The 23,003-nt window shown below is 45.6% G+C and overlaps 1 protein-coding gene across 4 annotated transcripts in view; it reads right to left on the reverse strand.

Annotated features, from left to right (window-relative positions):
* The window catches only part of sema6bb (sema domain, transmembrane domain (TM), and cytoplasmic domain, (semaphorin) 6Bb), a 135,735-nt gene that overhangs the window by 19,212 nt on the left and 93,520 nt on the right, over positions 1-23,003 (reverse strand). For all 4 annotated transcript variants that reach the window (XM_014216459.2, XM_014216458.2, XM_014216457.2 and 1 more), the window contains exons 11-16: positions 22,599-22,730; positions 21,399-21,548; positions 20,389-20,568; positions 18,666-18,806; positions 17,381-17,458; positions 14,395-14,453 (exon numbers count right to left, since the gene is read on the reverse strand). In XM_014216459.2, coding sequence (XP_014071934.2) covers positions 14,395-14,453; positions 17,381-17,458; positions 18,666-18,806; positions 20,389-20,568; positions 21,399-21,548; positions 22,599-22,730 — 740 coding nt within the window. The remainder of the gene's footprint in view (positions 1-14,394; positions 14,454-17,380; positions 17,459-18,665; positions 18,807-20,388; positions 20,569-21,398; positions 21,549-22,598; positions 22,731-23,003) is intronic.

A 23,003-nucleotide genomic window follows, 5' to 3' on the forward strand; every position in this document is an offset into this window, starting at 1 on the left:
GCTATCATCACCAGATCAGCACTCTGCAGTTCGACATGAATGTGTATCATTGGGGTTCTTTATTTCCTGTTGACATGCAGCAGCCCAATGGTGGTGTGTTAGCCAGCGGTAGGGCCCCTCACGACCGCTGTTTGCTCTCTCTGATACCAGCTGACGGATGAGAGCTGCTAGCCTATCAGTTTTCACCCTCCTATCTGGTCTCTCTTTGCTCTCCCTGCTCTCTCTCTCCTGCAGGTGGCTGACAGATGACTCCATCTCTCCTGCCTCTCTCTCTTCACCACACTCCTCACAGGAGAGACCCACGTGAAAGAGAAGAAGCCCTCCAGGAGTTCTCACATCTCTCCAGATATTCAGGTTTGATGCTGCACTCTTTGAAACGAACTGCACCCACCCCCCGCTCATCCTCTGCAGAGGAACGTAGGCCCTCACATTTCACAAACCCGCACCTCTTGTGTAGCGAGGGGCGTCAGTCAGAGCTGCAGTTCAAGCATCTCAGATCTTTGCTCCATGGCTGAGATGTGTGTGAGTGGAATGGTAGGCTGGCGTCTGCTGTGTGTGGGTCGCTTCACCCTCCCTCTCGTTGTGTGAGGAGCGGAGCGAAGACAGCCAAGCAGGGATGATTTCAGCATAGTCAAGGTCACCAAGCCCTCCCATAGCAGACAGAAATGGACTTCTGCAGTGTCTCAGCCGGGTTCAGCGTCAGGGAACCCATTTGTCATCTGGAGGTTTAAATGCTGTACTTACTACTCCCACAATGTAAATATAAAGCACTAATCTTTATCCCAATGTAAATATATAGCACTAGTCTTTACTGGCTCCTTTCAGGCCTCAAAGAGGAACACTCCCTAACCCACACCAACTCGCACCAATTAGAATGACCCGATGTCGTAAATTTGCCAACTAATTTTCTCTCCCTCCCGCTTCCACTCCCCCGGAGTCCTTGCTCTGCAGTTGTCACCCACTAACATCACGCAACTGCTTCGGTTCACTCATGCTCTCGCTTCATTGATGTGCTGTGGACCTCAATTAAACTGATTGCAACCCGCTGTTCTCCAAGTCAAAACACCGGCTTACTTCTGAAAATATTTTCACAGTGCCATAATTGCTTCCATCTGTAACTGCTCGACTCGCTGGTGAAGGCATGTCATTATGCCTGAGTGCTTTCACGGCGGTGGGGAAGGAGCAAGTGGCGAGAGAGTGACGAAGGAGCGTAAGAGTTGACTATTGCCTTTTGTCTTTGTTCACACCAGTAGTGGTACGTGGGTAAAAATCGCTGGGGAAGCCAAGCCAGAATAAAATCCATATTACAACCTATGTGTTGTGATAATTGTGTTGTTTGCTCTATAACCTGTTAGTTCATATGCCTTGCCACCCTGATATATAGGCCTAAGGCCGAGACAATGAGAAGACACAGTGGCAGAATAAATTCAACCACACATTTGTTTCATTACAAAACCGGAGAGCAACATCAGTCCGGTGAAGTCCACAAAGCATATTGCATGTTACAAACAGTTACATGACCTACAGCAGGGTCAAGAAAGTTAATGCTTCCGACATTTTCGGACTACTAAACAACTATTGATTTAGAACCACGGAGAGTTACCGCAAGTCACAAAGAAAACAGGAGCTGCCTCCACTATTCCAGCACAATTTCAACATCATCAAATAATCTATGCTTAGTCTAATACAGTGACAAGTGAAAGATACCAAAAACAATTTAGTCCAATAAACATAAGCTAAATATGATGCTGCTGTCCATGGATCTGATTTCTGTGTGTGTGTGTCTGTGCGCAAGCCTGTGTGTTTGTGCAAGTACAAAAATGTTGACTCCCCTGACTTGTAGAGTAACACCAGTGCCATCCTTCTCTCTTTCATGTTGACGAAACGGTCTATCACTCTGTCATACAGTACACACTTTTATTTGTTGTTGTCCTAGGCTACCTGGCTGAAATGCTTTCTCGCTAGCCTAACTTAATTTGATGGGCAACGTTAGCTAGTTAACATTAGCTTTCTACATCTAGCTACATATTGAACTTCCATCCTCTCAAGCCAGGGGCACAACAATGTATGAATTAATGGTTGGATCAGAACCACAAGTTATAATCATTGTCCAGTATGGAGAATTAAGTAAAACCACAAGTCCAAATCCCTATCTCCATCAAATCAAATCAAATCGCATTCTCACATAGATGTTCCTTTTGTCCAGGTGGGAAAGGGCAGTGTGGAGTGCAATAGAGATTGCATCGTCTGTGGATCTGTTGGGGCGGTATGCAAATTGGAGTGGGCCTAGGGTTTCTGGGATAATGCTGTTGATGTGAGCAATGACCAGGCTTTCAAAGCCCTTCATGGCTACAGACATGAGTGCTACGGGTCTGTAGTCATTTAGGCAGATTACCTTAACATTCTTGGGCACAGGCACTATGGTGCTCTGCCTAAAACATGTTGGTATTAGACAGGGAGAGGTTGAAAATGTCAGTGAAGACATGCTCGCAGTACACATCCTAGTAATCCGTCTGGCCCAGCGGCCTTGTGAATGTTGACCTGTTTAAAGGTCTTACTCACATTGGCTGCGGAGAGCGTGATCACACAGTCTTCCGGAACAGCTGGTGCTCGCATGCATGTTTCAGTGTTATTTGCCTCGAAGAGAGCATAGAAGTAGTTTAGCTCGTCTGGTAGGTTCGTGTCACTGGGCAGCTCTCGGCTGTGCTTCCCTTTGTAGTCTGTATTTGTATTTGTATTTTTTATGGATCCCCATTAGCTGCTGCCAAAGCATCAGCTCCTCTTCCTGGGGTCCAGCAAAATTAAGGCAGTTTATACAATTTTAAAACATTACGATACATTCACAGATTTCACAACACACTGTGTGCCCTCAGGCACCTACTCCACCACTACCACCTATCTACAGTACTAAATCCATGTGTATGTATAGTGCGTCTGTTATTGTGTGTGTGTGTGTGTATGTGTCTGTGCCAATGTTTGTGTTGCTTCACAGTCCCCGCTGTTCCATAAGGTGTTTTTATATCTGTTTTTTAAATGTAATTTTACTGCTTGCATGAGTTACTTGATGTGGAATAGAGTTCCATGTAGTCATGGCTCTATGTAGTACTGTGCACCTCACATAGTCTGTTCTGGACATGGGGACTGTGAGGAGACCTCTTGCGGCATGTTTTGTAGGGTATGCATGGGTGTCCGAGCTGTGTGCCAGTAGTTTAGACAGAAATAAAAGTAGTGATAAAGTCAATCTCTCCTCCACTTTCAGCCAGGAGAGATTGAGATGCATATTATTAATATTAGTTCTCTGTGATCATCCAAGAGCCAGCTGTGCTGCCCTGTTCTGAGCCAATTGCAATTTTCCACTTTTTGTGGCACCTGACCACACGACTGAACAGTAGTCAAGGTGCAACAAAACTAGGGCCTGTAGACCTGCCTTGTTGATAGTGTTGTTAAGATGGCAGAGCATCGCTTTATTATAGACAGACTTCTCCCCATCTTAACTACTACTGCATCAATATGTTTTGACCATGACAGTTTACAATCTAGTGTTACTCCAAGCAGTTTAGTCATATCAACTTGCTCAATTTCCACATTATTACAAGATTTAGTTGAGGTTTAGGGTTTAGTGAGTGTTTTTTTCCAAATACAATGCTTTTAGTTGTAGAAATATTTAGGGCTAACTTAATCCTTGCCACCCACTCTGAATCTAACTGCAGCTCTTTGTTGAGTTTTGCAGTCATTTCAGTCACTGTAGCAGCTGGCGTGTATAGTGTTGGGTCATTCCGCATACATAAAAACTCTGGCTTTACTCAAAGTCAGTGGCAAGTCATTTGTAAAAATGTAAAATAGCAAGGGGCCTACCCTGGGGAATTCCTGATTCTAACTGGATTATATTGGATAGGCTTCCATTAAAGAACACCCTCTATGTTCTGTTAGACAAGTAACTCTTTATCCACATCCTCGCATATGGTGTAAAGCCATAACACTTAAGTTTCTCCAGCAGCAGACTACGATCAATAATGCCAAAAGCTGCACTGAGGTCTAACAAGACAGTCCCCCCACAATCAGTTTATCATCAATTTCTCTCAGCCATCAGTCATTTGTGTAAGTGCTGTGCTTGTGGAGTGTCTTTCCCTATAAGCATGCTGAAATTCTGTTGTCGATTTGTTTACTGTAAAATAGCATTGTATCTGGTCAAACACATTTTTTTCCCGAAGTTTACTAAGGATTGGTAACATGCTGATTGGTCGGCTATTTGAGCCAGTAAAGGGGGCTTTCCTATTCTTGGGTAGCGGAATGACTTTAGCTGCCTCCAGGCCTAAGGGCACACGCTCTCTAGTAGGCTTACATTGAAGATGTGGCAAATAGGAGTGGCAATATCGTCTGTTATTATCCTCAGTAATTTTCCATCTAGATTGTCAGACCCCGGTGGCTTGTCATTTTTGATAGACAACAATCATTTTTTCACCTCTTCCACACTGACTTTGCGGAATTCAAAAGTACAATTCTTGTCTTTCATAATTTGGTCCGATATACTTGGATGTGTAGTGTCAACGTTTGTTGCTGGCATGTCATCCCTAAGTTTGCTTATCTTGCCAATGAAAACGTCATTAAAGTAGTTTGCGATATCAGTGGGCTTTGTGATGAATGAGCCATCTGATTCAATGAATGAAGGAGCTGAGTTGGCTTTTTTCCCAAAAATGTTATTTAAGGTGCCCCAAAGCTTTTTACTATCATTCTTTATTTAATCTATCTTTGTTTCATAGTGTAGTTTATTTTTATTTAGTTTAGTCACATGATTTCTTATTTTGCAGTACGTTTGCCTATCAGTTGGGCTTCCAGACTTAATGCCATACCTTTTGCCTCATCCCTCTCAACCATACAATATTTCAATTCATCATCAATCCAAGGAGATTTAACAGTTTTTACAGTCATTTTCTTAATGTGCGTGCTTATTAGTAACTGGAATGAGTCGTTTCATAAATGCATCAAGTGCAGCATCTGGTTGCTCCTCATTACACACCCCAGACCAGCAAACATTCTTTACATCATGTCTGTAATGGTTTGCAAGCCCTGCCACATCCGACGAGCATCAGAGCCGGTGTAGTACGATATGATCTTAGTCCTGTATTAACGCTTTGCCTGTTTGATGGTTTGTCGGAGGGGATAGCGGGATTTTTTATAAGCTTCTGGGTTAGAGTCCCACTCCTTGAAAGCGGAAGCTCTAGCCTTTAGCTCAGTGTGGATGTTGCCTGTAATCCATGGCTTCTGGTTGGGGTATGTACGTACCGTCACTGTGGGGATGATGTCATCAATGCACTTATTGATGAAGCCAATGACTGATGTGGTGTACTTCTCAATGCTATCGGAGGAATCCCGGAACATATTCCAGTCTGTGCTAGCAAAACAGTCCTGTAGCTTAGCATCTGCTTCATCTGACCACTTTTTTATTGATCTAGTCACTGGTGCTTCCCGCTTTAATTTTTGTTTGTAAGCAGGAATCAGGAGGATAGAATTATGGTCAGATTTGCCAAATGGAGGATGAGGGAGAGCTTTGTATGTGTCTCTGTGTGTGAAGTAAAGATGGTCCAGTGTTTTTTCCCTCTGGTTGCACATTTAACATGCTGATAGAAATGTGGTAAAACGGATTTAAGTTTCCCTGCATTAAAGTCCCCGGCTACTAGGAGCGCCGCCTCTGGGTGAGCCTTTTCTTGTTTGCTTATGGCGGAATACAGCTCATTCAATGCTGTCTTAGTGCCAGCTTCTGACTGTGGTGGTATGTAAACAGCTACGAAAAATACAGATGAAAACTCTCTAGGTAGATAGTGTGGTCTACAGCTTATGATGAGATACTCTACCTCCGGCCACGACTCCGTGAAGCATAAGATATTACAGTTTTTAAAATGTCCCGTCGGCAGTTTAATCTTCCGCATAAATCATCGATTTTATTCTCCAAAGATTGCACGTTTGCTAGAAGAATGGAAGGAAGCGGGGTGTATTCGATCGCCTACGAGTTATCAGAAGGCAGCCTGCCGTCTGGCCCCTTTTTCTCCACCTCCTCTTCACGCAAATCACGGGGATCTGGGCCTGTTCCCGAGAAAGCAGTATATCCTTCGCGTTGGGCTCGTCAGACTCGTGAAAGGAAAAAAAGGATTCTGCTAGTCCGTTGTGAGTAATCGCAGTCCTGATGTCTAGAAGTTATTTTCGGTTATAAGAGACGGTAGCGGCAACATTATGTACAAAATAAGTAAAAAAATAAGTTACAAACAACGGAAATAAACAAACAAAAAACAATAGGTTGGGGACGTCTGCCTTCCTCTCTGGAGCCATTTTACAGCTAGCTCCATTTGACAGCTCCATCCATGTATCATTTAGGAAAAGGCCAGTTTTAGCTAGCTAGCTAGCCACTGGAGGGCAGAAACACAAAGAGATGCAACAATTCAAGTTGTTTCTGTCAATGACGTATGCTCTCGATGCGATGTGATTGGAGAGAAGCCAAAACCAAACTGGCTTCCCTTGACACTTTTTTTTGGTGCACCAGCACCATTCACAGTTGAGGTGACAACAATATCATACTCTTTTGCACCAGACAGGATCAGATAGATGGTCTACACATACAGAGACAGAGGGGCGCTGTTTTGCTCGCTCGGATGCTTTCTTCGGTGAAATACATTCAGCCTCTTGTGAATTGAAGGAAAATTATGAAACACAGAGAGCCAAAAGATAAATAATTTTATATGTTCTTTTTTGTTAGTTTTTTTGTCATTTTGAATACATGCCACTGGTTCACACAGACGGAAACCCACTTGGCTTCCCAGTGACGTCTTTCTGGAAAAAGGCAGATTTGAAATGTGCTGACTTGGAACAACAAGGGATTTTGCAAGTGGGACTCAGTGTTAATTGCGTCTATGAAAATACTGACAAACATATTTGTCAAACTGTAACAAGTGCGCTGAGAGTCGGGAAGCAAGTTCAGGGAGTGAGTGTTTTAATAAATAAAAGAAACAATGACCACGAAATACAAACAACGCACCGACATGAAAACAGAGTCAATAACACCTGAGGAAAGAACCAAGGGGAGTGACAGATATAGGGAAGATAATCAAGGAGATGGAGTCCAGGTGAGTGTCATGAGGCGCAGGTGTGTGAGACGATGGTGACAGGTGTGCACGAAAATTAGCAGCCTGACGACCTAGAGGCCGGAGAGGGAGTATATGTGACAAACACCTATTTCTCAGTGGCAATTGACAAGACAATAACTGACTAAATAGACTCAGAACAAACTATAACTAAAATAATTGTTCATTTCAGTAGACAAAAACGAGACAAGACAAAATCATCTCTGTGACTAAACTCTGCCTAGTAAGTCGACTGCACAAGAGTTTTTGCTTTTCAGTGTTATTTGTTTGCTCCAATCAAAAGCATGCATGACATTAGCAGAATTGTAAGGCTTCTTATTGCAATGTTGCAATGCTGTTATTAGTAGAAAACAAATATCATGCCCAGGTCATTCATGAGTCACCTCTCTGCCCAGCAACTGTACTCCAATCTGGCAGCAAAAAATCATTGATGCAAATAAAGCACACGCCATGGCTACTCTCCCGGTGGTACAAGCTCCAGGTAGAAAAGTAGAACCACTTTACTTATCGAGCCAATTCAAACAAGATCAAATGCAATGTTTCTACAGGAGAAGACAGTGTTTGCACCCACAAGTTGACTCAAGAGACATCTGAAAGTACATCATTCCAATATATAATCTCAGGTAATAACCGATTGTCACGATTGTGTGTAGGAACGGACCAAGGCGCAGTGTGAATATTGTTCCACATATTTATTTATAATGTGAAACTATGCAAGACATACACTAAACAAAAACAACAAACTGTGACAACAGAGGTGCAACATGCACTAACTCAAAACAATCTCCCACAAAACAAAGGTGGGAAAAACAACTACTTAAATATGATCCCCAATTAGAGACAATGATGACAAGCTGCCTCTAATTGGGGATCATCCAAAAACCCCAACATAGAAAAACAGAAACTAGACCCAAACATAGAAAAATTTTACTAGAATAAACCCCCCAGTCACACCCTGACCTACTGTACCATAGAAAATAAGTGCACACAATGGTCAGGACGTGACACCGATTGATAACTCTAGCTAGTTGGTTGTTGCAACCTATCAGACCACTACTTATGACACAACTTTTATTACAATATAGCTACAGTATAACTAAATGGTCAAGACTGCGACCATTTAGTCACATTTTGCAACCCTTTGACTTGGCTGTACGAGTAAAACATTTAATTAGTCGCATCAGTGCGAGCTGAACATTCATTAAAAGGTCACTGCAATCAAATGTCTCAAAACGTTGTCATTTTTTTGGCAGTTAAAACCATTATTTGGTCAAACAGTAAAGTGTATTATCCTCATGATTCCTGTAATGAAAGTGTCAGCTCAGCCCCTAGGGCCTGTTTCCCCGGGGCCTGTTTCACTGGGGCATGTTTCCCCGGGGCATGTTTCACTGGGGCCTGCTGCTGTGATGAGTGAGACTCTCTCTCTCCCCCGACAATCACTGGATGATGTTGCACATCAAAATATCTTGTATCATGGATACCTGCTTAGACATCTTAGATGAAATAACTTACTTATTGAATAGCCTACCATCGCAGTAGTCTATTACACAGTCTAAAGCACATAATGACTTTATAAGGTGATTACACATTTTTTCGACAACATTCATGTGTCCCGTTTTCTGAGGGCGAGGAGAATATTTCATCAATGTCCCACCAAACATACACAGAACATGGTTCCCACGTTCTCAGAACATAAGATAATGTTCTAGCCATGTTTCATGGGAATGTTGCAAGAACATTCGTGTCCACATTTTTTTTTTTTATCATTACACAACATGTCTTGTTACTGTTGCCAAGCCAATCAAGGCCCTGATTGGTGAACTATTGATCCATTCATAGCTCTTTGTCTGTTGGCAAGGTCAGGGATACTCCCACACAATGCTTTTAACATACTGTGTTTTCAACTTACATATTTGACACAATATGACATTCATGATTACATTGTGCATGTTCAATTAATCTCCATCATCTTCTTGAAATCCACATCACATACTATGTATATCATAAATTGAAAAGTAACAAAAATGGATGTAGCATGGATGTTTATACTTGGTGGGATGTTGATGGAATATTCTCCTAATCCTCAGAAAACTGAACTCAGGAATGTTCTTGCAACGTTCTCATAAAACGTGTCTAGAACATTAATATCTTATATTCTGAGAACATGGTAATCATGTTCTGTGTATTTTTGGTGGAACATTGTCATAACCTTCAGAGAACTTGACACATGAATGTTCTTGCAAAGTCTCATGAAACGAGTCATTAATACTGTATATTCTGAGAACATTAACCACATTCTAGATAAGTTCTGTTTGACATTAAGGGACAGTTCTCCTAACGTTAACACGAAAACATGCTTAAAATGTTCTCAGAAGGTTTTTGCTAACATACAGTTGAAGTCGGAAGTTTACATACACTTAGGATGGAGTCATTAAATCTCGTTTTTCAACCACTCCACAAATTTCTTGTTAACAAACTATAGTTTTGGCAAGTTGGTTAGGACATCTACTTTGTGCATGACACAAGTCATTTTTCCAACAATTGTTTACAGACAGATTAACACACTTATAATTCACTGTATAACAATTCCAGTGGGTCAGAAGTTTACATACACTAAGTTGACTGTGCCTTTAAACAGCTTGGAAAATTCCCCAAAATGATGTCATGGCTTTAGAAGCTTCTGATAGGCTAATTGACATCATTTGAGTCAATTGGAGGTGTACCTGTGGATATATTTCAAGGCCTACCTTCAAACTCAGTGCCTCTTTGCATGACATCATGGGAAAATCCCCCAAAAATCAGCCAAAAAAATTGTAGACCTACACAAGTCTGGTTCATCCTTGGGAGCAATTTCCAAATGCCTGAAGGACCACGTTCATCTGTACAAACAATAGTACGCAAGTTTAAACACCATGGGACCACGCAGCCGTCATACCGCTCAGGAAGGAGACGCGTTCTGTCTCCTAGAGATTAACGCACTTGGGTGCGAAAAGTGCAAATCAATCCCAGAACAACAGCAAAGGACCTTGTGAAGATGCTGGAGGAAACAGGTACAAAAGTATCTATATCCACAGTAAAGCGAGTTCTATATCGACATAACCTGAAAGGCCACTCAGCAAGGAAGAAGCCACTGCTCCAATACTGCCATAAAAAAAACAGACTACGGTTTGCAACTGCACATGGGGACAAAGATCGTACTTCTTGGAGAAATGTCCTTTGGCCTGATGAAACAAAAATAGAACTGTTTGGCCATAATGACCATCGTTATGTTTGGAGGAGGCTTGCAAGCCGAAGAACACCATCCCAACCGTGAAGCATGCAGCATCATGTTGTGGGGTTGCTTTGCCGCAGGAGGGACTGGTGCACATCACAAAATAGATGGCATCATAAGTAAGGAAATTTAAGTGGATATATTATAGCAAAAAATCTCAAGACATCAGTCAGGAAGTTAAAGCTTGGTCGCAAATGGGTCTTCCAAATGGACAATGACCCCAAGCATACTTCTAAAGTTGTGGCAAATTGGCTTAAGGACAACAAAGTCAAGGTATTGGAATGGCCATCACAAAGCCCTGACCTCAATCCTATAGAAAATATGTGGGCAGAACTGAAAAAGCGTGTGCAAGCAAGGTGGCTTACAAACCTGACTCAGTTACACCAGCTCTGTCAGGAGGAATGGGCCAAAATTCACCCAATTTATTGTGGGAAGCTTGTGGAAGACTACCCGAAACGTTTGACCCAAGTTAAACAATTTAAAGGCAATGCTACCAAATACTAATTGAGTGTATGTACATTTCTGAACCACTGGGAATGTGATGAAAGAAATAAAAGCTGAAATAAATCATTCTCTCTACTATTATTCTGACATTTCACATTCTTAAAATAAAGTGGTGATCCTAACTGACCTAGGACAGGGAATTGTTACTAGGATTAAATGTCAGGAATTGTGAAAAACTGAGTTAAAATGTATTTGGCTAATGTATATTTAAACTTCCGACTTCAACTGTAGATAGAATGTTCCCATAACTAACGGAAAACTGGACACCCGAACATTAGGGATTACATTACAAAAACATTCTCTCTCCCTAGAACTGTTAGCTGGGACACTACTTTAGGGTTCTAGCCTTTTCTTATTGACTTTGTTTAACATTTTGCGAGAGCTAAAGGTCCCTTACAACAAATGAAATAGTAGACGGTTGAAGTCTAGCCCGACACTTAGCCGAGCTTACCCTGCTGAAACCAATACTCCTGCCAGGCAGGTCACGACCTGGAAAACCTGAACTCTGCGGCCGCGTGGGGCAATAACCGCTGGTAAGTGGAGCTGACATGTTTGATCATCCGTTGACGCCAGGGATAAATCCTGCTCATTATTGTTTTTACACCTCTGGAATTTATTACCTGACATGTTTAGAGGAGGTTTCAGAACTGACTGGGCTCAATGTAAACATGATTAGAAGTATACATCCAGCATTTGGCTTAGGAAGCTCTGGGGACAGAGTGATTGAGTTGTAGGCTGTCGGCCTGATGCGAGGTAGGATAGGCCCTCAGCATGCAGAGCCACGCGCATGCAAAAGCACACACACACACAGCTCTGATTGGACTCAACTGACTGAGCAGCCCTTCATCACAGGTCAGCTCAATTAAAAGCTGTGTTGTCTACATCTGCTTTGATCAGGTCTGATTTAGAGGAGACAGGCATAACAAGCTCCTGTCCTGATCTCTGAAGAAGATCTCTGTGTTGATGTGTAAAGGAAGAGAGACAGTGACCCTCTTATCTTGGACTGGGCTGAGGTAGACCACCATGGGATATACTGTACATGTACTGAACCTTTGATACAACAGAGGGAGAAGTTGAGGGAGAGGGCGAGAGAGTGTGAGAGTGAGAAAGAGAGCGAAAGAGGTGGGAGCAAAAGCGAGGTGAGAGAGTAGGAGCAGGCAGCCTTCATGTGTCACCTGGCAGAGTTACTGCTTCGTCACGCTGTCGGTAACGGGAGCATTGACAACTTGGTGACACCAGAGACGGCGGTAGCCTCCTCACTCCATCTGTTACGCCCCTGTCCAGGACCCCAAGCTCTGCCACGCCTCCGTCCTCACCCCCCTCATCACCTTCTTCCCTCATCCTCTCCCTCGCTCCTCATCACCTTTGTCCCTCACCCTCTCCCCTCATCACCTTCTTCCCTCATCCTCATGGCTGCAGACTGCTTTATAGATTCACTCCTGATATTTATTTGACTCAAATCGAGCCAAAGAGCAGATGAAAATCGATTCCCCCTCCTTTCCTTCGTGCGGCTACTTTTCTCTGGCTAAGGAGAGGGAGAGGCAGTTAAAGGCAAGTTATCAGAGCTGTCCATCCATCTCCCTCTGTGGGCCGCCGACGGGCCTGGACTGGGGGGAGGGAGTGGGGTCTGGCTTGCGCTTGGCTGTAGCTTCGGCTGTGTGCAGTGTCACCACTGAGGAGCTGCAGAGCCCAGCTATGCTCCCTCACTCAGGGAGAGTGAGGAGGGAGGGAGGGAGAGGGTGATGAATGTTGCATTACCCCATAGAGAGACGGATGGAGCATGGCAGGCTCTCTTCTATCTGCCTGCTGGAGATTCAGACAGGTGGGATATGTCAGATAGAGGTATATGGACTGAGCTGAGATTCTTCTGTCTAATCTACCTCAGAGATTTGCAGACTCACACCTGTGTGTGTGTGTGTGTGTGTGTGTGTGTGTGTGTGTGTGTGTGTGTGTGTGTGTGTGTGTGTGTGTGTGTGTGTGTGTGTGTGTGTGTGTGTGTGTGTGTGTGTGTGTGTGTGTGTGTGTTGGACTGATGTGACAATTCACAGGTTTCAAATAGTAACACTTTATGATAAAAGTCATAACTCGTTTCCTTTCTACTTGCAGCTTTTTGTCTTCTTCAGACTGTCTATTGAGTCTGTTGATGGCTACAGAGATCTGTGTAGACCATCTCTGAGTGTTGTACACTGGGGAAGCTATGTGCTGTAAAAACTAAAATAGCATCAATATCAGACAGAGGAAGAAATTGAAGCACAAGTTCATCACTTTCTAAGACACAGCGCTTAATGATTCTGGCAGCCCATATGATGCTTGCGCATCCTTTTGGCAAGCGTACACAGGGCTATTCAGCACCATTCATCTTGTGACAACCAACAGCACCTTTCTCAGCAGAAGTCAGGACCGCAACACGTTTGTCATGTCAGTATCAGAACCATTATCTAAGACAGATCAGATGGGAGAATCCTGGCAACATCCTCAAAGAGACGCTGGGTGCTGAGGCTAATGCACCTTTATGTATGCTGGCCGACACAGGGTCAAGCTAGCTTAGAGGAAGACTCACAAGCCACCGGACCAGCACCCACCGACCGACCGACCGACCGACCGACCGACCGACAGACAGACAGGGACCAGGGGGGTGCAGAGGGCTCCAGGGGTGAGGGAGCATCTCCAAACAGCCCCTCTGAAGACTGTTATGTAATATTGATATGTGTGGCTCTCCAGGTGCATGGCAGATGAACTTGGAGAACTTGAAGAGGCGGAGGATTCATTTGCACGAATGCCTCATCAGAAGTAGTGGTGGGATCAAAAGAGCCAGGGAGTCGAGGAGATTTCTGTCTGAGGGATCGCTTTGCTTTGCTGTGCCGCCGTCATTTTCATATCAGAAAACAACTAGGAAAACATCAAGGCGAGGCTACCCAGAGACGCATAATAATTAGCCAGAAGTAGAAACAACTACAAAGAAAAGCTACAGAAGAGCAAAAAGAGAGCTTCTGAACATTGTCATAAGACAGAGTAAACAGAGAAGAAAACAAATATGGGTAAAACATACATGAGGATTTCTACATCTGCATTGCTTGCGCTTTGGGTTTCAGGCTGGGTCTGTATAGAATTTTGTGACAACTGCTGATGTAATAAGGGATTTATAAAATACATTTGATTGATTGATTAATTATGATATGGAGCTAGACAGCAGTAGTAGCGGCAGGGAGCATAGAGGTTAAGAGCGCTGGGGCAAAAGGTCACTAGTTCGAATCCCAGCGACGACTAGGTGAGAAATCTGTTGATGTGCCCTTGAGCAAGGCACTCAACCCTAATTGCTCCGGTAAATTGCTCTGGATAAGAGCGTCTGCTATATTACTTAAATGTAAAATGTAGATGTATGATGTTCTACCCTAGAGTAGGCAGTTATGTAAGAAACACTGAATCAACACAAATACTGCTTAACATTAGAGGATGGCAATAAACAGAAAGAAACACTTCTCTTACCATCACAGTCGCCCAAGTGGGACACGTTCCCGTGTTCTATGTCCTGCTCGAACGGCAGTCTGGAAGAGGGGAAAGACGGTCATTTATCAATTCACACATTACCAACACATAGGCTGTCACGTCCTGGCCAGTATAAGGGTTAATTGTTATTGTAGTTTGGTCAGGACATGGCAGAGGGTATTTGTTTTATGTGGTTCGGGGTGGTGTGTTATTTAGGAGGGCATTTGATTTATGTATTCCGGGGTTTTTGGGCACTGTTTGATATTCATGTAATTCTATGTTTAGTCTAGTGAGTCTGGTTCTATGTTTAGGTAATTGGGGTGGAGACTCTCAATTGAAGGCTGGTGTGGTCTATTTGCCTTTGATTGAGAGTCCCATATATTAGGGTGTGTTTGTATTTTGTGGGAGATTGTTTCTTGTTTAGCGTGAGTGAGCCTTTCAAGACTGTTCGTTGATCGTAAGTTCGTTTTGTTTGTTTGTTTGTTGTTCTGGTGTTCACTTGATTATAGTTTAAATAAACGTCAAGATGAGCATACACAGTCCTGCTGCATATTGGTCCTCCTTTACCAACGACAATTGTGACATAGGCCTACTGCAAGCTTTGGTCACTGACAGAAACCTCTGCTTTTCTCTGGTAAACAAAACATTGTACCAGCAAAGGACAGGAATACTTTTTTGTGTGGAGTTGAGAGAAATAATACTGTATTGTATGTCCCCAACTCTGAAAGCAGGTCTGGATCTTTCAATTCGTGCTTAAAAAAATAATTTACCATTTCTACTTTTTTAATAGGAGACCTTGGAAAATCAAAAGGGGCTTTGACATTATATGAAGAAGCGACAAAATAAAAATAAAAACGGGTGAGTTCCAACGGCAGTGAGACCAGACCAGGTGCATTGACCTCCCCTGGAGACAGCAGGCCACTCTTAGTCATGGCCCATATCCACAGAAACATCAGCTAGTTAGACGTGAATGTATACCATAAAGGTCCTCTAAAGAGGAGAAATAACAGCAGTTTGTGCGTCAAAATGGCCCCTGTCCAATGAGGTCATTTAAACATGGGAAGTGCTCAAGGCTAGAGGGAAGGCTGCACCGCCACAGCCACCGCCACAGCCAGAGACAGCTCACTGGGATGTTTCTCCAGCTCTACAGTTAGTTGAAAAGGCCCAAACAACAAGCAGGCCAACTGAGTGTTTCACTGCCTGAGAATAACTTTGAGAAGTAAGTTTACACTGGAGTGGTTGGAGGGTTATTGTGGATATATTGCTCACCCTGATAGGGAATATTGTGTTGGGTAAATGAAAGCTGCAGGCTGTAATCTTTAGTGCAGCTGGGTAAGAAGGCAATGTTTTGTCACAATACCCTCAATGGTGAGAATGTGAATAAGTTTAAGGATTTATTGTCCCCGAGTCTAAAGGAGAGCAGATTACAGGTACAGTTATGATTGAAAGAAATATGAAGGCTAATAAACAGATGCAAAACACCTACAGTAATAAAACAATATCAACAGATAGACTAATCAGTAAGGAACCTAATTATCTTTGTTCCAATATAGTCCATGTTAAAGTCTTCCATTCCATCACCCAGCATTGTTTTCACTTTTCCAAATGGAATCTATCCTCAAACTGGAACATCACTTGATACAGGATCAATGGACAGGTTGACCGCCCTTGCTAAATCAAATCACAACACAGGGCCCTTAATTGTATAACGGTGAGGCCGTAAGGTGCTCTTTAAGGCTCTGTTGTCTGTAACTGCTGGCACTCTACCTGTGTTTGCACACATAATTCAATAAGCAGCCTCTCTAAAAAGAGATTTGATTTCACTGGGCTGGGCGGACGTGAGGCAGAGCGGGAGGGAGTGGGAGGGTTTACAGCCCAGAACAAGAGGTGAGCTGCCAAGACAGCCAGGAATCGTTCTGTGGCAGGCGTACAAGAGCAACGCAACCCTGACAAAGATGTACACCCAGCTCTGGATATCAAGCTGTGTTGAAGAATGCAGCATTGTTGTGAACACACAATGGCAATAGCAGATATCCTGGATGAATAAATGTACACAGCTCGCTCTGACAGGATAACTAAATGAGGACATGTTTGCCTAGCCACAGCTTGTGTTGCAGGCTTATAACTGTAGGCTCTGTCAGAGCTTAGGCCTAACACTCAGTATAAATAGAGAGTGTCACAGCAACCCAGGTAGTCCAGGCATCGACTAGGCAGAGAACTGGGCAGAAAACCAGACAGAGAAGCAGACAGAGAAGCAGACAGAGAAGCAGACAGAGACCCAGACAGAGAAGCAGACAGAGCAGCAGACAGAGAACCAGACAGAGAAGCAGACAGAGACCAGACAGAGAAGCAGACAGAGACCCAGACAGAGAAGCAGACAGAGAAGCAGACAGAGAACCAGACAGAGAAGCAGACAGAGAAGCAGACAGAGAACCAGACAGAGAAGCAGACAGAGACCAGACAGAGAAGCAGACAGAGACCAGACAGAGAAGCAGACAGAGACCAGACAGAGACCAGACAGAGAAGCAGACAGAGACCAGACAGAGACCAGACAGAGAAGCAGACAGAGAAGCAGACAGAGACCAGACAGAGAAGCAGACAGAGACCAGACAGAGACCAGACAGAGAAGCAGACAGAGACCAGACAGAGAAGCAGACAGAGACCAGACAGAGACCAGACAGAGACCAGACAGAGAAGCAGACAGAGACCAGACAGAGAAGCAGACAGAGACCAGACAGAGAAGCAGACAGAGAACCAGACAGAGACCAGACAGAGAAGCAGACAGAGACCAGACAGAGACCAGACAGAGAAGCAGACAGAGACCAGACAGAGACCAGGTATAGATATGACAGAGGTCAAACGGATGCCAGACAGAAACAAGACAAAGGTACAGGCCAGACACGGGGCAGGTCAATAGCAGACAGGGACCAGACATAGAACCAGACAGAGGCCAGTGCTGTGCCCTCGTTCCCCCCCAGCGCCTCACCTGGTCCCGGGCCTGAGGAAGGAGCAGGTGCTTCCTCTGGTCCAGCCACAGTAGGGGTCCCTGGAGGCGATGCAGTTCCTGGAGATAAACAGAGTAAACACAGTCTTTAGTGATGCACCACCCAGGGCAGATAGACACCATGGATTCATTGAACACATTACACGTTTGACATATAGGTTACTGTATGTCACGCTTCACTAGGTTTAGAGTCTGCTGGCATCAAGGCAATACGACTCAGTGGTGAGTCGTCAGCAAGGCCAAAGAGCAAGCAAGTAAGACGTGTGTGTGTGTGTGTGTGTGTGTACGTGTGTGTGTACGTGTGTGTGTGCGTGTGTATGTGCTTGTGTATGTGCGTGTGTATGTGCTGAACTACTGCGCCGAATAGATTTACTGATCTGTCGAAGAGCACTTGGGGATGTGGTAAAGTAGTTTGGTGCACCGAGGGTTGGCTGTATAAGTTGGCAGATGGTTTAGGGCCTGACTAAAGGTGTGATTGTAATGATTGGTAGTGGGCGGGGCTTAGGATGTGTTACAGATATGGTGTGTGTGGCTGAGAGGTGTGTGTGGGCTACAGAGGAGTGGGTGAGAGGTGTGTGTGGGCTACAGAGGAGTGGGTGAGAGGTGTGTGTGGGCTACAGAGGAGTGGGTGAGAGGTGTGTGTGGGCTACAGAGGAGTGGGTGAGAGGTGTGTGTGGGCTACAGAAGTGTGGGTGAGAGGTGTGTGTGGGCTACAGAGGAGTGGGTGAGAGGTGTGTGTGGGCTACAGAGGAGTGGGTGAGAGGTGTGTGTGGGCTACAGAGGAGTGGGTGAGAGGTGTGTGTGGGCTACAGAGGAGTGGGTGAGAGGTGTGTGTGGGCTACAGAGGAGTGGGTGAGAGGTGTGTGTGGGCTACAGAAGTGTGGGTGAGGGGTGTGTGTGGGCTACAGAGGAGTGGGTGAGAGGTGTGTGTGGGCTACAGAAGTGTGGGTGAGGGGTGTGTGTGGGCTACAGAGGAGTGGGTGAGGGGTGTGTGTGGGCTACAGAGGTGTGGGTGAGGGGTGTGTGTGGGCTACAGAAGTGTGGGTGAGGGGTGTGTGTGGGCTACAGAGGAGTGGGTGAGAGGTGTGTGTGGGCTACAGAGGAGTGGGTGAGAGGTGTGTGTGGGCTACAGAGGAGTGGGTGAGAGATGTGTGTGGGCTACAGAGGAGTGGGTGAGAGGTGTGTGTGGGCTACAGAGGAGTGGGTGAGAGGTGTGTGTGATGTGTGTGTGTGGAGCTGAAAGGTGTGTGTGATGTGTGTGACTTACTTCATGCAGCGTGAGTAGAGCTGGCATCGTGCCACAGGGACCCTGACCACACAAGAGGGGAAGGCCAGCAGCAGAGACTGGCTCACCCAGTCCAGAGTCAGGGACAACAACTGCCTCGCCTGCGGAGAGTCCTCCCCACACCTAAAAACACAGAGAGACAGTGAGAGTGTTGCCTTATTGCACCTGCACAACACACAGTCGGCTAAGCCGCACCACACCATGATGAGGTCACACTGACCTCATTATATCACACACTAACTGAACACAACACTACTCTACATGATCTCACTGCACATCATATCAACACAACACATCACTGCTTCATTAAGTATAACTCAAACCAGTTTATGACTAAAAGCACAACAATAAAAGTGAAAGCAGGAAAAGGCCTTCGGAAGCATGGCAATGCCTGCTTGTCACAGTGTCATCTTTAGTATGCAGTGTGTTGATGGCTGATGACTGAGACCTGGGGTTGGATGGGCATCAAAGCCACCAGCTACACCCTGCATTAGCTCTAATTGGTTCTTAGCACTTCCATATTATCCAAACACCTGCCTTTGTAGGCTGGATTTATATATATTTATATACATATATACATGTACTCCTGCATGGGCTTATTTGGATGGCTTATGGTAATAAACATGGCTGACAGCTGAAGAGTCATTAGGGGGAATCTATCACACACTACAGTACCAAGTTGTTAGTCATACCTCACAGCAAACAAACTATGTGAGAAACCAGACTGACGGAAGGAGAGAGCGAGCGATGGGGAGGGGGAAGAGAGCGAGAGATGGAGAGAGAGAAAGAACGACTAAACAAGTAAACAAAATAAGTAAAATGGAGACAGGTTGAGAAATAATGAAAGTGTGGCCCATTCATTTCTCCGTTTCCCCCGGGGCATTTCATGGTTCATTACCAGGTCGAAAATATAACATATAATCATTATGTCAGACAGCCAATCAAAAAACAATTTGGGCTTTGAGGATCTCTATCTGTGATGTGTTCCCGTTGCCCCTGCGATGGTGGCGGGGGCCGTCTATCTACCCTGGGCCCTTTAGGGGAGTTGGTCTGGGGTTAAGAAAGGGCAGGGTGGGAGAAGGCTGATCTGATTACTCCATTCCCTCTCTCCTGATTAGCTGGCTCCATGCTGTGAGAGGGACTGCCAGCCCTGTCGCACACCCCTATACCAGGCTCACAGCCACACCACTATCACAGCACAGCAAATCACCCCCAAACACACTCAAACACCGGCACCACCGCCGCTATTCCTGCAGCCTTAACTCATCTGCCCTCTGATCTGATTCCTCTGCTCCCCATTTAGTTGTTTGTGGAATGGAACCTCACATTGACGCCTACATGAATGCGTTGTTTTGAAGGGTGGGAAGTAACGGTTTTAATCTCCTTTCACCTGCCAACGAGGTTTGTGCTGCTGTGCTAGTGTTTCTTACTACAGTAAATGAGCCCCGTTTTCCCCTCAGTCTGAGCAGAGAATAGATCAGGGGGCACAATTAGCAGCGTCGCCGCCATAGCTCTAGTTAGGAGACTCTTGCTTAAACATTTCTAATTGGGCTCATTGAAAGATAACCAAGTAATACCCCATCTGTTTGCTTCCTATCGCCCCCTGCGGTCCCATGCATGTGTTACAGTGAAACACTTAGAGATAATTAATAAGACCATCACAACAGCACCCATTAGAGACTGTCTGTAACCCGTTAACCCTTACTTGTCAGGGATGAAGCCCTCCAGCTCCTCCAGGAAGACATTGCTGCTGGACACGGTGTTGTCCCGGTTGGGGACGATCAGGAACTTGAGGATGGTCCCCCGGCTGGAGCCCAGGAAGAGCACTGTGCGGTTTCTGTAGGGGCCAGCCTCCGTGTCCATCACCATCTTATTCAGCTGGTACCTAAGGGGAAGAAGACAAGATGATGATATAGAGACACTGTGTTTTTCACCCAATCCTCTCTTGACTCCTCGTCCTGATTAACCAATAGGCTATTGTGTTGATCTGACAGGATTTGACTTAGCAATATAGAGATAATTCCATCTAGCCTATCAAACGGCATAGTGGAGCTTCTGTTACAATAACTAAGCTTACATGATCCTATCAAATAGGGTAGGGTCTAGGGCTCAATTTGGGACACAACCAATCTGCATACCTCTTACTGTCATTCACTAAATGAAATTCACACAGTAAAATATTCATCCAATTTACATACAGAACTAATTACCAAGAGCAGTCATTAATATCATTCAGATGAATGGACTTGTCTTGAAACAATAGCACCGTAGCTGAACTACACAAGTCTGTGTGTATGAGTCAATGTTCTAAAATAGAACAAGTCGTTCCACTGGGTAATTCATATTCCACATACAACTTGTCACAGTAATAGTCTCCTCCCTCTGGCTCGGCTGGTGGCCATTGTAGTTTGATGCATCCCAGCTGCTTGCCTCCTGCAGCAAACTCTCACAGCGAGCGGATCAACCGACCGGCATAAACAGAAGGAGAACCAGCCCAGAGGCTAATTTGTGTCCATGCAAATATGTGTGTGTATGTGTATGAGTTTGCCCTGAGACATGGCAGTAGACTCCTATGGTGTCTAATGGTATGAAGCCATACAAGTGTACATGTCTCAGGGAAACAGCACAGGATGCAGGGAAACAGCACAAGGTGTGTGCGAAAGGTTTCCTAGTTCTGAGTCTGTGATGTCCCCTGATGCGATCACAGAGCCTCACCTGACCATGGTCCTGACAATCCAGGGCCTCTGTCCCAGTGAGGGCACGGCCTCGTCCATCAGGGGGTGGGTCTTCACAAAGTTCAGCATCTCATCAGGGAAACCATTGGATGAGTTGAACCTGGAGCCCTGAACAGCACAGCCACCTGGCCTGTTGGAGGAGGGTGAAACACAGGGTTTAGCACAGGCTCCCCCTTACTGAGGCACAGGCTCCCCCTTACTGAGGCACAGGCTCCCCTTTACTGAGGCACAGGCTGACCCTTACTGAGGCACAGGCTCCCCTTTACTGAGGCACAGGCTGACCCTTACTGAGGCACAGGCTCCCCTTTACTGAGGCACAGGCTGACCCTTACTGAGGCACAGGCTCCCCCTTACTGAGGCACAGGCTCCCCCTTACTGAGGCACAGGCTGACCCTTACTGAGGCACAGGCTCCCCCTTACTGAGTCACAGGCTGCCCCTTACTGAGGCACAGGCTCCCCCTTACTGAGGCACAGGCTGACCCTTACTGAGGCACAGGCTGACCCCTTTACTGAGGCACAGGCTGACCCTTACTGAGGCACAGGCTCCCCCTTACTGAGGCACAGGCTCCCCCTTACTGAGGCACAGGCTGACCCTTACTGAGGCACAGGCTGACCCTTACTGAGGCACAGGCTGACCCTTACTGAGGCACAGGCTGACCCTTACTGAGGCACAGGCTGACCCTTACTGAGGCACAGGCTGACCCTTACTGAGGCACAGGCTGACCCTTACTGAGGCACAGGCTGACCCTTACTGAGGCACAGGCTCCCCCTTACTGAGGCACAGGCTGACCCTTACTGAGGCACAGGCTGACCCTTACTGAGGCACAGGCTCCCCCTTACTGAGGCACAGGCTCCCCCTTACTGAGGCACAGGCTGACCCTTACTGAGGCACAGACTGACCCTTACTGAGGCACAGGCTGACCCTTACTGAGGCACAGGCTGACCCTTACTGAGGCACAGGCTGACCCTTACTGAGGCACAGGCTGACCCTTACTGAGGCACAGGCTGACCCTTACTGAGGCCCAGGCTGACCCTTACTGAGGCCCAGGCTCCCCTTTACTGACCCATTTCAGTGTTATCTGTGGTCAGTTAATGGTGTCTTACACTCTTACACTTTAGACTAACATAAAGTACATCAATATGAGACAGGAGATGATTGCCAGGTAAGGCAATACTGTACCTTGGTTTGGGAATGAGCTCGTCAGGAACAGGGGTCCATATAGACTCAGGTGACTTCTGCTCCTTGAATCTCCCATCAAACACCCCAGCCAGCTGCTCCATGTCGAAGGCACACACAGCCGAACCAGGGATACTACAGAGAGAGAACCAGATACAGTGGATAAGGCAGGGGTGGATAGAGTGGCGCAGCGGTCTAAGTCACTGCATCTCAGTGCTAGAGGCGCCACTACAGACCCTGGTTCGATTCCAGGCTGTATCACAACCGGCAGTGATCGGGAGTCCCATAGGGCGGCGTACAATTGGCCCAGTGTCATCCGGGTTCGGCCGGGGTAGGCCATCATTGTAAATAAGAATTTGTTCTTAACTGACTTGCCTAGTTAAATAAAGGTTACCTTTAAAAAATATA

This window comes from Salmo salar, chromosome ssa10 (assembly GCF_905237065.1).
Source record: "Salmo salar chromosome ssa10, Ssal_v3.1, whole genome shotgun sequence".
Lineage (NCBI taxonomy): Eukaryota > Metazoa > Chordata > Actinopteri > Salmoniformes > Salmonidae > Salmo > Salmo salar.